The following is an 18,553-nucleotide window of genomic DNA, read 5'->3' on the forward strand; positions in this document are numbered from 1 at the left end:
ATTTATCATAGTGCTCATTCTGCAATGTATACAAGTGCTGAATCACTACGTTTTTTACACATGAAACTAATAGGATATTGTATACCAACTATAGTTCAACAAGAATAATAAATTAATAAATTAAAATCTTTGAAGTCCTATATATTACATTCAGTTTAGAGAAAAAAAAGCTCTATTTTTAAACATGACATCTCATGGCATTTACAGTCTCAATATTACTACTATTTCACCTTTATTTTACTCCAGATAATAAATGGGGTATTCCAAAATGATCAACATAAAGGAGAAAAGTTACTATTTTCAACAAATGGTACAAGCACAAGTGGACACCCAAATGCAAAAAAATGAATAAAAAACCAGACCTTATACCATTCATAAAACTTAACTCAAAATGGATCATAGACCTAAAAGAAGACATAAACTATAAAACTCCTAGGGGATATATAGGAGAAAACCTAGATGACCTTGGGTACGATAGCTTTTTAGATAACACCAAAGGCACAATCTGTGAAATAAATATTTGATACACTGGACTTCACCAAAATTAAAAACTTTTGGTCTCTGAAAGACAATGTCAGGAGAACAATAAGATAAGCCATAGACTGGGAGAAAATGATGAAAAACACGTATCTGATAAAGAACTGTTATCCAAAATATACAAAGATCTCTTAAATGTCAACAATAAGAAAACAAATAACTGAATTTACAAACAGTCAAAGACCTTAACAGACATTTCACCAACGGAGATATACTGATGGAAAATAAGTATATGGAAAGATGCTCCCCATCATAGGTCCTCAGTGAAGTGCAAATTAAAACAATGAGCTACCACTACACACTTATGCGATGGCCAAACTCCAAAATGCTGACAACATCAAATGCTGGCAAGGATGTGCAGCAACAGGAGCTTTCATTCACTGCTGGTCGGAATACAATATGGTGCAGCCACTTTAAAAGGCAGTTTGGCAGTTACTCACAAAACTAAAAATACTCTGACCATAAGATCAAGCAATCACACTCCTTAGTATTTAGTCAAAGGAATTAGAGATTTATGTCCACACAAAAGCCTTCACACAGATGTTTTATATAATAGCTTCATTCATAATAGCCAAAACTTGGAAGCAACCACGATGTCTGTTAGTAGGTGGATGGATAAACCGTGGTTCATCCAGACAATGCAACGTTATTCAGTGCTCAAATGAGCTACCGTGCCACAAAAAGACATGGAGGAAATTTCTCTGTGTATTAAGCGAATGAAGCCAATGTGAAACGGCTACACCATGTCTACTTCTAAATACATGGCATTCTGGAAAAGGCAAGCTATAGGGATAATAAAAAGATTAGCAGTTGACAACAGTTGAGGATGGATGGGGGCAGGATAAGTAACTGGAGTATGGAGGATTTTTAGCAAAAATTACTCTATATGATACCATAATGATGGACGCACATCATTATGCATTGCTCAAACCCACAAAATGTACGAGAGTGAAATGTAATTCATTTTTTTGTAAATGTAAACTTTTAAAGATTTTTTTTTTTTTGAGAGAGCACTGAATGTGTGAACTGGGGTGAAGTGGGGGGAGGAGTAGAGGGAGGAGGAGAGAGAAAACCTCAAACCTCAAGCTAACTCCCTGCTCCCTGCTGGGAGCACAGGGCCTGACATGGGGCTCGATCCCAGGACCCTGAGATCATGACCTGAGCCATCCAGAATGAATGCAGAATAGAATGTAATTTAAAGTAAAACTTTAGGCGATAAAGAGGTATCACTGTTAAGTTCAACGGTTGTAACAGACGTAACATTCTGGTTGGGGATAATGATAAGGGGGAAGATATGCATGAGTCAGGACAGGGGTTATCTGGAAGGTCCCTCAAGCTCCCCTTCAATTTTGCTCTCAGAGCCATCAGAAAAAACCAACCTGCCACTGCCGCACTTCATTTCAGACTTTTGGCCTCCAGAACTATGAGAGAATAAATCTGTATTTTAAGCCACCAGGCTTACAGTCCGTTGTTCTGGCAGCCCTAGGAAACTAACACACATATACCATGGAATGCTACTTAATAAAAAGGAATGAGAGTACCTGGGTGGATTATGATGAATGTAAAAAGCCAATCTCAAGAGACTGCATACACTGTGACTCCATTTACACAACATTCTCTCTTGGAAAAACAAAACTGTAGAAATGGAGGATAGATTAAAAGTTGCCAGGAGTTAAGGGTGTGAGATGGAAGGCAGTGCAGCTATAAAAACGCAACATGAGGGATCCTTGCGATGTTGGAAATGTTCTGTACCATTACTGCATCAATGTTAATATCTGGATTATAGTATTATGTTGTAGTTTTCCAAGATGCTACCATTGGGGAGAACTGAGTTTAGGGTACCTGGGAATCTCTCTGTATTGATTCCTACAACTATATGTCAATCCATAATTGTCTGAAAATGAAAAATTTAATTAAAAATGCATATCAGGGCAGCCCCGGTGGCTCAGCAGTTTAGCGCCGCCTTCCGCACAGGGCATGATCTGGAGACCCAGGATCAAGTCCCACATTGGGCTCCCTGCATGGAGCCTGCTTCTCCCTCTGCCTGTGCCTCTCTCTCTCTCTGTGTGTGTTTTTCATGATTAAATAAATAAAATCTTTTTTAAAAAATGCATATCATTACTGCAGCATCATGCTTCCTCAGGTGAGAGAAGGTTTTAATAATACATGTCTTGGGTTCCTAAATACTCTGTTTTAGGGATAGTCCTTTTTTATTCTCCTTCAGGAGTTCTAAAATATCTATTGTACTGTATCATATTGGCAATCACTTAGTCATTCTGAGACACTATCCTAATACCAGGAATTAAGTAAAAATATACATTTCCTGGTTTTTAGTTTAGTGGTTTTGAAGAACAATAAGATTTCCTAGGAGCAATAATATGTCCTGTTGCAAGGTTCTAGTCCTAGCTTTTTTAATCAACATGTCTGATCATGAAATTAATAAGCAACATTAGCTTCTTCTAATTAATCTCATGGAGTTTTATACATAATGATAAAATTTCACTTACATTAACATCTTGCTTTTGTTCAATAGTTAATTTTTTAAAAGTATTGCTATAATCACTATACCACATATTATTCAATTATTTTATGTTTATAATACCATTGAGTAAACAAGCTATACATACTACAGTAAGAAGAAAATTATAGAAAAATGAACAACTGTATAATACAAGATATATTGGAAGCCATAAATTAATTAATTTTTAAGACTTTATTTATTTATTCATGAGAGACACAGAGAGAGAGGCAGAGACATAGGCAGAGGGAAAAGCAGGCTCCATGCAGGGAGCCCGACGTGGGACTCGATCTCCAGGCTCCGGGATCATGCCCTGAGCCAAAGGCAGACAAACGCTCAACCACTGAGCCACCCAGGCATCCCAATAAATAAACTTAAAACGTGAATGGGATCATGGTCTTTGCACGTGCAACTTACTCCCTATCACTGACTACTCTTTCCATGCATTCTTCACATGGAGGGCAACTTCTGTTGCCCTAGCAAAAATGCCACTTTCTAGGAGACCCCTGACTACCTATCGTAAGTAGGTGCTCCTCTATTATTCTTCTATCTGAACTTATCTGATAACAATTATCATAATTGTTCATTTCTTATTTGTATTAGTCTACTCCGAGAAAGTGTAAGCGTCATGAGACATGGGATGATATATATCTTACCTTTCATTGTATTCACAGTGCCTAGCAGACATGCAATAAGTATTATCGAATGAATCCCTTATGTAGGCAGGACTATTTTCTGAAATACACATAATTTTCAAATCTTGAGACAAAAATAAAAGATCCCTGAATTTGCAGATTAGAATACCCTAGATGGATCAAGTCTTTTTTTCTTTTTTCTTTCAAGTCTTAATTAACTATAAGCCAGAGGTGATTTTACAAGTCTCTTAAAATTTCAGGGCCTCAGATGATACACAATTTGAAAGATCGGGGTTAAATCAAATGATCTCAAGATTTTGCATGGCGCTGAGTTTTGATTTTATAACATATAAAGTATTTTTAAGTATTAGGTGATAATGGCATAAAACACAAAATTGAATAATCGTTCACTTTTTGGAAGTCAAGCCAAACATTAAAACCAATAGTAATATTACTTGCTCTTCATGCCACCGAGTCATAAATAACATATGCTTGGTATACTCTCTCATAAACTATTTTCTAATACAGTAGACAAGGATCATAAATCAGGAGAAGATTGATATTATTTCCATTTGAATAAATATGCTTTAGAAGTAATGAGTAAAGTTATGTATACTAGAGTGACATTTTGCATTGTATTAAAATTATACCATTTCAAGTGGCTGGTTTTATTGCTTTTACTCTAATTTTTTTTTAAATATAATTCTACAATAGCTACATATCAACTGAGACTGCATTATTTATATAAGCTAAAACTCTACTTGTTAGTGTGAATTTAATGTCACATAAAAACCATTCTTTAAGTTTATTTTTCATTTTAGATTATTCAATTATAGGAATCAAAGCTATCAAATGATTTGTCATAGAATTTATTTTTTCCCTGTAACCATAAAATGTTTTAAAGACATTTATGTTAAACTCAAATGTAAAGGTTTTAACTTTAGTTCCCTATTATAATTCAACAGAACCAATAATGTCTTCTGTTAGGCAAAAATTCAGTAGAATTGCAATAATTTAAGAATATAAATATCTGACTTATAGAATACTTTTAGCATTTGTGAAGAACTATAATTCTGTTTTATTGTTTAATTACTTCCAATTAACAGTACATGAAGCTAATAAAGTACTGCCTCGTAAAAAAAAATTGTAATCTATTTCTAAAACTAGATTGAAAAAGCTTTTAATTATATCTGTATTTAAATTTATATGTAGATTTGTATGTAGATTCACATACATACACACACACAAAAAGGAAATGTTTATGAATTCTTAAGAAACTGAAATGCAAACATTTTCACTAGAAATGAAAGGTTGCTTCAGGTTGCTTCGCAAAATATTTTAACATATAAGGGAAAGACAAACTTCAACTCTACTAGCATCTAAATTACTGAGATTTCACAATGACTGCTTATAGTTATATAAATGTACTTAACGTTTTCAAGATTATGCCACAAAGCTAACAATAAAAATATCAGAATAATATGGGCTAACAAAATTTGAGTTAAATAGGACTCAGCCCCTGAACTGCTTGACATACTTATCCCTTCTAACTTATTCTCATAAGAACACTATTTAACAAGATCAAGCTGATGCTGTGATCAAAGAGACATATGCTGTGGAGTCTGGAACTCATGCATTTTCCACCACTGCCTAGGTATGTAATTATAATTTTTTTTAATTCTCTAAGTCATAAAGGTAAAATACAGGCATAGTGAAGACAGCATTCAATGTGATAACGTACATACATCTTGTGTAACATGTGGAAGAGAGTAAGAACTCAATATAAGTTATTTCCCACATATCTACTACCTGTTAAGCCCCAACTCCTATACACCCATTCTCACTTCCTAATAAATACAAATAAGTGGAGGAGAGTGGATCACATTCATTACACAGATGAAGAAAGAGTCAAAGATGTGAGTCAAGAAAATATAGCAAAAAAAAAAAAATCAAAGAATCTCACAATTTCTAGATTAAGATAACACTTAAAAATAACACTGTTTCCTCCAACAGTGTATGGTCAGACATGCTAGAAAGAGGGTCAGCATCTAACAGTCTTCATACTCACTACGCATTTTAAAACAGGGGTCATTTATAATGTATGCATTTACAAAACTGTAAAAAGTACAACTACCTGGTCATCTATAAACATATGAAGAACTTATTCCCAAACACAAAAATATATTTATAATTCTTGTTTTGATTTTTTTTTTAATTTATTTATGATAGTCACAGAGAGAGAGAGAGGCAGAGACACAGGCAGAGGGAGAAGCAGGCTCCATGCACCGGGAGCCTGATGTGGGATTCGATCCCGGGTCTCCAGGATCGCACCCTGGGCCAAAGGCAGGCGCCAAACCGCTGCGCCACCCAGGGATCCCATAATTCTTGTTTTGAATATCATATGTGCAATGGTTGATAAATTTTATTTTTATAATGCAAATAGAATCTTCAGTTGATGCAATATTGAAATTTTCCAGATTAAACGAACGCCCAGATCAACTCAGATTTTCCTGTTCTCATCTTTAAAAAGCTCACTGATTACAATATAATATTTAATGCCAAGTTATAATAAGAGTCACAGTATAAGTGGGAGAGGTAGAACTCTAATATTCTGATTTGTATAATAGAATAGATGGTGTTGCCATTCACTGAAATAAGTAATACTAAGAGTGATCAGTTTAGCATCTGCCTTCGGCTCAGGTCATGATTTCAGGGTCCTGGAATGGAGCCCCACGTTGGGCTCTCTGCTCAGAAGGGAGCCTGCCTCTCCCTTTTCCTCTTCCTCTTCCCCTTTTTCTCATGCTCCCTCACTCTCTCAAATAAATAAATAAAATCTTTAAAAAAATAAAATAAAAAGTGAGCACTGGACCCAACTGAGAAGAAAGGGTGAACATAATATAAAAAATAATGTAAAATTTGTGATAAAGTAGGAATGACAAGATACAAAAAAATAGGCCCAAGAAATAGAAGTACAGAAGATGGGTACAAATGCAGTAGATGTGGATATCTAGTCACAAGAAATGAGGGAGCTGCCACCTGAGGATTCTAATTTTTTCTATAATGGAGAAAGGTCCATCTGCTACCTATGATGGAGGAGATGAGAGGATCATAGATTTGAGAGAAGAGGAGAATATCTGAGAAGTTATGTAGAAAGAATGAGTATAGACCAGAGAAATCTGACACATCACAATTCCTTGAGAATCTTGATAAATCAAGCCAGTCCTTGAGAATCTTGATAAATCAAGCCAGTTATAAGACAAATTTATACACTCTAGTCAGGAGTAGAGAAACGATACTAGCTACTCCTGTTGGAGATTCAAACAATAACCAAAGCCAAATGTGAATTTTAAATTATAGATCAAAATGGAAACATTAAAAAAAAAAAACAGCAGAATACATAATTAGTAAAATCAGTGAAAACAATAGTATCCCCATACCAGTACAGTAGGAGGATCCAACAGGACACTTACAGATCCACAAACCAGCAAGAAAAACAATAGTAAGACAAAACAGCACAGCAAATCTTAGGGATTTTTAGAACTGAAGAAGATTGGGATTTCCTAATAAGCGTGTTTGCTTCCTTCTAACACAGAGGCCAATTTCTGGATTAACACTGATCTGCCACTTTCTGAACAAGGAATGCACAGCAAACCTAGTGGACACTGATGAGGGGAATAAACACAACTTCTAACAGGATTTTTTAGAAAGTGGTTCAAACTGTTAAAACACTGAGACGTGATCAGTACACTAAACTGACAAAAAAAAAAAAACCCAGATCGCTTTTCCAGAGTCCTAGAGAGCAACTCAACGATACCACATTTTACACTTAAAATGAAAATTTAGCTTCTAGAAATTTTACATCCATGATAACATGTGACTGAAGTATTCTGTAAAATTCTATCAATTAAACTTTCTTCCTTCAAATTATTTGTTTTACTCACTCAGACTTCTTTTCACAGGTCTTAGAGGACTCCTCAATTCTCTTCTCTAGCTCCAGGACAGCCTCCTCCTTGTTTACAAGCATCTGCTGTGTCTGTATAAGTTCCTCTGCTAAAGTTTTCAACCTAGAATGAACAGTTTCCTCATTATCAATCAATACATTAGTTACACTCACCTTATGCACAAAACCTGAGCATTCAGACATCTAACGCAGTGATGTCCAAAATGGTAGCCACGTGTAATTTAATTTAAAATAAAGTAAAACTTCAGTTCCTTGGTTGCATTAACCACATTTCAACTGCTAAACAGATACATGTGGCAAGTGGCCGTCCTGCTGGACAGTGCAGAGAAGAATATTTCAATAATCACAGGTAGTGCTTCAGGGCAGTCTGAGAGTCTTAGTCATCAAATAGAAAAAGACAAACAGAAAATTTAAAAAGAAGAAAGGATTTAAGCAAATAAATAGCTGTACTGTCCCAGGAAGAATGTATAGTGAAAAGACTATGGTTTTTGTTTTCAGATAAACGTGTATTTACATTTTGGCTTTGCCACTTTCTATGAGATGCTGGGCAAGCTGCATAAGCTCATTTTAAATATATTTTCTCACTTGTAATTTGAGTGCAGTAGCACCTGCTTCAAAGCAGTACTTTGAGGATCATATAAACTAATGTATATATAATGACTAGTACTTAGTAGGTACTGAGTAAATGGTATCTAGTATTATTTGCAGAGATTATCTCATTTAATTCTCACAACAACCAATACCAATATTTTAAAGAAAAGAAAGTGAGGCTTAGTTGAATGGCAATTTAAGTGGATAGTAAGCTATTTCTCTTTTCATATAGTGTAATGATGCTTTACAGATATTTTACATATAGATATCAACAATTAAATACATAAAATTAATTATGTACTTATAGATAATTTTGGGCTGCATTAAATGCACGTGGTCCTGAGTAGAAATACTCCTGCCACAAAAACACACACAACTATCATATCACACTAAAATTTTTATCTTCAGCCTCTTTTTTTTTAAGATTTTATTTATTTATTTATGAGAGACACAGAGAGGGAAAGAGAGAGAAAGAGAGAGAGAGGCAGAGACACAGGCAGAGGGAGAAGCAAGCTCCCTGCAGGGAGCCCGATGCAGGACTCGATCCTGGGACTCCAGGATCATGCTCTGGGCTGAAGGCAGGCGCTAAACCGCTGAGCCACCTAGGGATCCCCTATCTTCAGCCTCTTAAAGCAATATATGAAACCCAAAATATACAAAAGTAAATATTAAATAATCCAACTCTATGAAAGTTTAAATTCATTGGAAGTTAAAGAGATGATAAAGAAAGTCAGAAACAAGCGTTGAACTATGAAGAAATATTTGCAGTGCAAAGTAGAAGCAAAAGCCTTCTTAGAATGGGGCACCGGAGTGGCTGTTGGTTTTGTTTTTTTTTTAATTTTTATTTATTTATGATAGTCACAGAGAGAGAGAGAGAGAGAGGCAGAGACACAGGCAGAGTGAGAAGCAGGCTCCATGCACCGGGAGCCCAACGTGGGATTCGATCCCGGGTCTCCAGGATCGCGCCCTGGGCCAAAGGCAGGCGCCAAACCGCTGCGCCACCCAGGGATCCCAACTGTTGGTTTCAGCTCAGGTAGTTATCTCAGGGTTGTGAGACTTACACTTAGCACCAGATTTTTTTTTTAAAAATTACTATGTTAAAATTAGAGAACATTCTCAAGAAAGCTACATTTCAACCTCTGGTTTCAAGTTACCTACTAAACTATACATAAGCAGGTAAACAGCACTTACACATAAGGCTTGCCTGTTACACCATCTCATGAAAGTCCAGATCACAGGACACTACCTCAGGACCTGTCCCAACTACTTTCTGTCACCCTAGTCTGGAGGCAACTGAGTAAAAACCAGTTTCTCCGTATTGCCTTGGCCATATTACATAAAAGCTGAATTTGAGAGAAAGCTCTTTCCTTCTCTTGACAACTTTTCACTCCTCTGTTCTTTGACTTCTCTCCTATGCCTTCTCTCATTCTCTCCTCCCTCTGCTCAATCTTCCCTTGACCTCTTCTCAATTCTTCATTCATTCATTTAAACAACTGTTTGCTAAGCACATACCTTGTATCTGGCATTCTGCTGTTGTTAGGGGATAACAAGAACCAACTGTGGCCTCAGGAAACTTACATTCTAGTAGAAGAAACATCAACTTTTGCCCTCCTTCTCTATTCTCTTTGACTACTACTGCTTCCTTTCCACAGTTGCTTAATTCTTCTCACTGTACAAAATAAATACATGGTCCTCCTAAACTGTGAGGCAGCACCCTGGCTTTAAAAAAAAAAAAAAAAAAAACTGAGTAAGACTTTAAAGTCAAAACTTCTTAATATTTCTAAATCCCTAAAGATTCTTGGTAGTAAATTCAAAGTGGAAAAGACAAATGATTTAGAAGAATGGAATCCTGTGGGGAAAGTATTTTCCCTTCTTTACCAGTATTCCTTCAAAAAAACCTGGAGAGGGATGGAGCCAGTGAAGAGGAAAACATTCTAGTAATTACAGTTTATGTATAGATGACATAATACATGTTAGGGTAGTTTGCAAATTTCAAAGCACTATTCACCATGCCATCATGGTTACATATGTTTGCCCATAAATATAATAGTAACAGTTCAAATGGCTTATTCTTTACATTTTTAAATTAAATATGTTGCACTTTAAACAGTTTGATCCAAAACAGTTAAATGTCATGAGACTACCTTAAAAAAAAACTTACGAAACCGACATAAATACTTAACATTTCCTGAATGCTAACCAGTTTAAAGTACTTAAATCCATAACATTCTTATAACAATATTATCTCCATTTACATATGAAGAATTGAGGCATAGAGATTAAGGATTAAGGATCTTGTCCAAGGTCACCAAGCTGGTAGGTGGGAAGACACATTAAAGCCCAGGCAGCTTAGATCCTGAGTCCATGACCTTAACAACTAATAACCTCTGTTTAGTAGTTTCACCTCATAAAATTTATCTGGTGTGTGTGTGTGTGTGTGTGTGTGTGTGTACACACACACACTTGTTAAAGCATATATATAAACACAAAAATATTTATTGAAGCATCGCTTGTAATCAGAATAACCAAGGTGAACTCACTGTGATACTAATGACACTTAACCTTCAAGCACTACACTTGCAAGATCTCTTCCCAGACTCTGCATTCACTTTTCTATTTGTTAAGTCACTGTAATTTTCCTTAAGGATGATGTGCACGTGCACGCATACACACACACACCCCTTCCACAAGACCTGTACCCACCCCTAGTAATAGGAAGAAACTGAAAATAAATGCCCATATATAAATAACTGCATTAAGGAAATGTTATTACATGTAAGCATTAAAACACTGTACACTATTAATATGTCATATATGTTGAGAAGAGGTAATGCAAATGGTATGCATAAAATAAGCCCTCTTTATTTATATATATATATATACACATACACACACATACATACATGCCTATGCTTGTATATAGATTCTGGAAAGAAACATGAACTTTTTTTACCAATTACGACCAGAAGGTAGAAATGGGGTCTATAAAAAGAAGAGCTTTGATTTTCACTGTACACCCTTTTATAAGATTTTATCCTCTGCAAACATTAGTTGGATTTTTTTAAAGACTTAATGTTACTTAAAGGTACAAAAACAAAAACAATTATAGATAGTAACAAGTTGTCAGTACTCATACAATGACTTTTCTATCCTCAAACCATTGGACATCATTATCTAAATCTTACAGCACTCTTGTAAGAGAACTAACTTCCTAAAAAATTATATATTATAAACTTGCAATACTGTCACATTCGTCATGACATTTTGGTTAATTTAAAAAATAAATAAATAGAAAAGGGTTACAATGCCTGAGGTAATTTTTCTGATATCTCTTTTTCTCTATTACAGCAACATAAATTGAAAAAATAAAACTTTTCTTATAATCTCCCTTAAAATATTATTGCAGCAGCATAGCAATTTATGGATGACCTTCTATACCATGACACAAATTTTTATTAGCTTTTCTCATGATTAAACAGAAGACAGCTCCTAAGTCAACCAGTTAAGAGTTCCTATTAAGTATATTTATATCCTAACACAAAACCTAATCCACCCCAACCAACAAATCCATCTGCCTTCTTCCATGTGATTTCTTTGTGTCCCTTATCAAAATATCTTTTTAACATGTCACCTGCCTTCTAATATTTTACAGATTTCTAAATCTTTCCGAGTCACTCATTCAAAAAGTATTCCCCTAATATAATCTAACATAATTGTAGTACATGATCAACCAAACATCAAACTTAAGCTAAGACTATAAATGAGAACAGCAAAAAGCAAATTTGAAAAAACCACAGTCCTGCTTAAAATGGAAGAGTATTGCATTATTTATCATCCCACTGATTGACAAAGTTGATTCAGTCTAATGGGTTAAATTGGTGTCATTCCCTACAACAGGAGTCATCAAACATTATCTGTAAAGGTCTGGAAAATAAATATTTTAGGCTTTGCCACCAAGAAGCAAAATCAAGGATATTATGTAGGTATTAATACAACAAAAGAGAAAACAAATACAAATATTTTATTGAAAAACCAAAAATAGGGCAGCCTCGGTGGCTCAGCGGTTTAGCACCTGCCTTCAGCCCAGGGCATTATCCTGGAGTCCCAGGATCGAGTCCCGCATCGGGCTCCCTGCAGGGAGCCTGCTTCTCCCTCTGCCTGTGTCTCTGCCCCTCTCTCTTTCTCTGTGTCTCATGAATAAATAAATAAAATATTTTAAAAAAAAACCAAAAATATAATAATAACTAGGAACGATTCATTGTAACACCGGTGTATTAATGGGAAGGATAGAAATCTTTTTAAGTTAATAATTTTTCCCTTCAGTAGGGTTCAAAGTTAGTGCTCATCATCAAGAGCAATTATAAATTTTTGTTAAAGCCGATACATAATGAGATTTCATGTATTTCATCTTTGAAAGGATCTTTTCATACAGGTGGGTACTGCCAAATATAAATAACGGCCATAAGCAAATGACTCTAATTGAGTATATTTACTGTTTAGAAGACATTTATAAAATTATATTGCATGCTTTTTAGCATGTCATTACATTGCAGACTCACTGCTCCTGAGGGTTAGGTGGGAGCTCCTTACACAGTTGAATGGATTTTTGAAATGCCAAAGTATTTGCAGAGGTCCAAAATTCACTGCTACAAACGTAGTTTGAACTTAGAAAATACATCAGCTACAAATTTGGTGGGAATGGTAATCTTGCTTCATGTTTCAATGTTTGATGGCACAGCAAGTATATACAATAGCCTGATATTACCTAGGATTCAAGTAACAGTAGTTGTCATCTACATGACTTTACTACAGTATAAACCCTGCATATAAGCAGTGTACTATCTTGTAATTTTAGGTTGAATTCATTAGGAAAATATTTAAGTCTTTAGCACAAGCTAGTTTTTCCAAAGCTTTTGGAATTCAGTGTTCAGTAACAGTGGTTGAGGGAAATTCTGATTATTTAGAAAAATTTCAGTCTTGGCTCCTGACCTCAAAAATGATTTAAAAAAAACAAAAAACAAAAAATCACAATAAAACTTTAGTATTCCAATTCATCAAAACCCTATGTGATAGGGCAAGTGGGATATTCAATTTTAGTTTTTGATAAAAATTCATGGAATTGATGACGGTCAAGTCCATTAGTCCAAATGAAGGTCCTTACTGACATTATTAGTTTAAGAACACATGATTATATTCAAATATTTTTTCCATTAAGTACCTGCTGATGAAAAAAATACAGGGAATAATCATATTGTGTGAGCACCTAACATTTTCACAAGTTTTGTAAATTTGCTCAACTAAGTCTCTTTCTGATCCATGCATTTTTAACACCATCAGTTGGAATACCCCTTAAGAGATAACCACTTCAGTTTGTACTAAATTCGTGTTTTCTCAATCTCTTTGAAAATATTATTTTCTTTTCTGTTATTTGAGCCACGTAGACTATTCGTAGAGAGTAATTTAGTCACTTCAAACTTGGCATTGACTCCTCAAATAAACAACTGAGCAGTTTGGATCACACCTGCTGACTTACCAGGAGGCAGGGAAAACCACTTGAAATCATTTATTTTTTAAATAAACTAATGATGTAGCCTCCCAATCTTTTCAACTCTTGAAGAGAATGTTCTCACTGAAAGGCTAATAGACATAAGCAAATGTATTTTCTCCAGACAGATTTCCTATTCCTTAGTTACTGCAGTAAAACACTAATGAATTCACCAGTGGTAAATGACTTTCCCTGTTCAGATAACAAATGAGCCACCCAGAAACTTACTTCAATCGCATCTTCATTTTTGTACTTTTTCTGAAGGAAGTCTGCTGTGATTAGGTATTCCAGTTTAAATGTTATCATTTTTCTGACCCGTGCTCTCCTGTGACCTTCTGACACTGAAATGGGTATTTAGACTGGTAATGTCAACGTACACTGTATCGTTTTAGCACAGCCTGAGTGCCACTGCACAATAAACACAGGAGTTTGCCATCTATTTCAATAACAAAATAATCCACACTCCACTGCGTCTTATCTTGATAAGCACTGAGTAATACATAGAATTGTTGAGTCACTATATTTTACACCTGAAACGAATATGACACTTCCATGTTAATTACACTGGAATTAAAATTTTTAAATTTTTTTAGAAATTTAAAAAGTGTAACGTTCAATATCTATTCCCTCTTTTTTGTTTTGACATGATAGGCATGGGCTGATAATATAAAGCATTAAAATCCTGTAGTACAGCAATATGTGTGGCACTCAAAATGCTATTGAGTTCTAAGTTTCACTGCGATCTGAAGTGCTCCAAGCAGCAATGGGAAGTAAAAGGAATGCCATATATGGTCTCTGTCACAAACGCTCAACTCTGTCATTGTAGCAAGAAATGACCCATAGACAAGAGGTAAATGAATGAGCATGGCTGTGTGCTAAATAAAACTTTATTTATGTACTCTGATGTTCAAACTTCATATAATCATTGTGTCAGAAAATATAGTACTTCTGTTGATTTTTTTTAAAACTTTTAAAAATGTAAACAGTAGTCTTAGCTCACAGACTGCACAGAAATAAGTAGCAAACTGGATTGGCCCACAGACTGTAGTTTGCTAATTCATATCCCATTAAGTCCAAAAGAATTACTTTTCCACATAGATAGTTACCATTCTTCAATTAAGAAATCTTATTTAAAAAAAAAAAAAAGAAATCTTATTTATATCCCAGTATAAAAGCTAAACACTTTAAATTTTGAAAAAGATGTATTAGGAAACACAAGGCTTGAGGTTGGGCGTTAATTTTGAATACAAGACTATTGCACACAATCTTTTGGAATTCAAATATTATGTCCTACCGATAAGTAATAATAATCTATAATAAAGAGACCTCATTTCAAACCAGAAACCAGAGTCAAAGAAGATGTAAATACACCATAACTCTTTTTTTTATTTAAATTCAATTTGCCAACATATAGTATAACACCCAGTGCTGATCCCATCAAGAGCCCTCCTCAAGTACCATAACTCTTTATCATTTTGCTAAAATTAACGAATATTTCTCTTTGGGCAGACATGTTAATGTTCATCTTATTTTGAAATAACCTGCTATTTTGAATTTGCCTTAAACTACTGATGTGCTTGTTCGTAACTCCATTTACCTTGCTTTAGGTTTGGCACAGATCACAAATGGATGATCTATTCTAAATGCCAAAACCAATGTAATGAATACTTACTTATATTTCTCTAATGTTCAAATTTTTAGAGACCTGTCTTCAAATTATTCTGATGAGTTAAAATTACTGAGTCCCCAAGTTATTCAATTAAATAGTGATTAGATGAGGAAATATTTGCATATATCATTTTAATAAACGGATGACTAAAATCAATAAAGTATAGTAACTATCCTAGCTTTGGAAAAGAATCTATTTCAAGATTTGGAAGAGTGATTCAAAACAGAGGCAGATGGGGGAAGGGTGATGAAGGGGAAGAAGAGAGACTGTAGATCACAGAGAAAAGGAAACAACCTCAGATTGCAGCTTGGAGGTAATAGAATCTAAATGTATGTGTGATAGGAAGTATACGGTCTCCAGTGTCCAGTGCTAGAAATTATCAGAGGCTGAGGAAGCAGCTCTCTACACATCATGATCTACAAGGCAAAAAAATTTCCAGTAAGTAGGGAAAACCAATCCTACAAATATTTGAGTTTAAATCTTCTATATATCCATACCTTTATAAATGTAACTGATACATATAATGAAAACGTGAGAAAATGCTTCAAGGCACATATTTAAATGGGTAAATGCAGGAACTCTGTCATTTGCTATTATTACAGCATTAGATTTCCATCAAGCCTCCTTTTGGATGTAAATACCAGTGGGTGATAATGTCAGAACCTCTTACATTTAGTTGAGAAAACTCTACATAATACCATAAGCAGGAACCAAGAATAGAAATTATTAAATTTATGAGTAAGTTTCTGTTAATAAAAATGAAAATTTGTATGCTACATTTAGGAATCAAAAAAAAAAAAGAAGAAGAAGAAGAAGAAGAAGAAGAAGAAGAAGAAGGTTCCTCCTCCCCCCAATTAAAAGGCATCTTTTTATCAATAGCAAGTGAAAGATGTAACCATAGGGAAAGGACATCTACTTGACCTTCAAAGACCTTATAATTTAACGCTGACCCAGAAGTATGGCCGAGAAGAAAAAACAAAGCGTCAAAAGGGAATTCCAGGTAGTCTACTGTAAAAATGCTATTCTCCAGTGACACTATACAACACATTACAAAATTTAACAAAAAGGCATTCTTTAAACATGAAAGATAACATATTCAAGTAGAGCAGCAGTCCTTAGATGCCCTCTGAAAATTCACAGGAACCCACCCCCAGAAAGTAATACACACATTTCCACACATAATTTTACTGGGTTTATGATACAAATTTTCAGTCCTGTAAACACGTTAAAATCACCTGGAAAGTTTACAAAAAATCTCAATGCCTAGACCTTGCCTCACAAAACGTGATTTAACTGGTTTGGGTTAGGTTGCAGACATCAGAATATTTTAAAGCTCCTTCAGTGATCCTAACATAAAGCCAGAGATGATGACATCCACTATTCAAAAACTCCCTGAAATCTCTCCATAAAACCCTCTTCATTCACTTGCTCATTCAACAAAGATGTTAATTAATCATTTGCAACATCTGACATTTAACCAAAGATTCTGAAGAGTCCAAGAGAAATGTAGTCCAATTTTTCCTCTATTTCAGTCACTACTAATCAGCGTCTATCAGACTGCCAGTATGGCTTCTTGCATTATTAGAAAATTCTCCAGGAGTCAAATACTAATGATTCTCACTTTCAAACCAGTGTAACCTTTCACAAAGGACAGGGTCACCAGGTCACTTGAATAAACATAAACTAACGCAAGACAAACAAACAAACAAAAAACGATTCCAAAGTTTTCCTATACTATTTCTTGTTACAGCTCTTAAATGGTCTCAGGAAAAATGCATAACATGGGAAGGCACGGGCCATAAAATATTGGCATTTTCAAATAAAGCTTTTGAGAGTGTTCTATTCTAAAACTATATAGAGCAGTATTACTCGGGAACAAACGTTTAGTGAAAGGATAAGGAATGGACACGATGGGAGGAAAAACAAATATTAATACTCTGAAGAGAGTCATGCTAACCAGTAAAAATGCAAAGATTGGAGAAATAAAACCACATTTATTTAACGTTATTATAAACATTGCCCCCAACAAGCTTCCCTATTCACCTCATCCATTCACCTCCATTCCAACATACCATCTACATATATATATATGTACTATTTTTTTAATTAATAGACTAATTCTCTAAATACTACTGCATACCTTGTTTTTGCTTTTTATCATATACTTTGGAGATCTTTCCATAAAGGCATATATACATATACACACACACACACACACACACATATATATACATAAACCTACATAAAAACCTAGTTTTTATTTAAAAACTACATAATGGAGAAAAACTGTGGCTATCGTATGGATATACCATAATTCAAACAATCTTTTACTGATAAATATTTAGGGCATTTCCAGTATTTTGCCAAAACAAAGGGACTGTTTTGACACCTTCATACTCCTTGCCCTCTACTCAAATTAATAGCGCATATACGAAAATGTGATTTCTCAGAAATCCACATATTGCAGATTATTAAAATCTACTATATTGTACACCTGAAACTAATATAACACTATGTTAACCAAAAGAAAAAAAAATCTAACCTATGTATTTTGAAATTTTTTGTGTTTACTGAACTTAATTAATGAAAGAGACATAATATACCTTGTAACATAGTTTTCTTCTCATATTTAGGAACTAACAAAAAGTTTTCAGACCTCCGGTATCTCGAAAGGCCTGGGAGAAACTTAAGCATGGTGCTTGGAGTCCTCAATGTATAAAACACCTCAAGCAGTAATTAAAAGAACAACGAAAACCAATAACAATATAACTTGCTATGTGCCAGGGACTATCCTAAGTATTCTACATTTATTCATGTATGTAAGCTTTACAACAACATTATGAGTTGGGTGCCATTATTATTACCAATTTATATTTGAGGAAAATGACACTAAACGGACTAAGTAATCTGTCCAGTTTCACAGAGGTAATAAGCCATACTGTCAGGATTCAGAACCAGGCAACCCACCATGTTACGCTTGTACAGCTTGTACATATATATCTTTGCTTACCTACAGGCTAAAGTTCTAGAAGTAAAAGTTCTAATTCAAAGTGTATGAGCAGAGGATCCCTGGGTGGCTCAGCAGTTTGGTGCCTGC

At 34.8% G+C, this 18,553-nt stretch overlaps 1 protein-coding gene across 14 annotated transcripts in view; it reads right to left on the bottom strand.

The window, feature by feature from the left end:
• The window catches only part of FER (FER tyrosine kinase), a 434,062-nt gene that overhangs the window by 310,739 nt on the left and 104,770 nt on the right, over window positions 1-18,553 (bottom strand). For 11 of the 14 annotated variants that reach the window (XM_077861808.1, XM_077861843.1, XM_077861824.1 and 8 more), the window contains one exon: window positions 7,632-7,754. The exons of 1 other annotated variant lie outside the window; for it this stretch is intronic. In XM_077861808.1, the coding sequence (XP_077717934.1) occupies window positions 7,632-7,754 (123 nt within the window). Of the gene's footprint in view, window positions 1-7,631; window positions 7,755-9,433; window positions 9,665-9,754; window positions 9,893-18,553 lie in introns of those variants that run through there. 2 more of the 14 variants (XM_077861879.1, XM_077861889.1) reach the window with 2 other exon arrangements.

Source organism: Canis aureus, chromosome 2, assembly GCF_053574225.1.
Source record: "Canis aureus isolate CA01 chromosome 2, VMU_Caureus_v.1.0, whole genome shotgun sequence".
Classification (NCBI taxonomy): domain Eukaryota; kingdom Metazoa; phylum Chordata; class Mammalia; order Carnivora; family Canidae; genus Canis; species Canis aureus.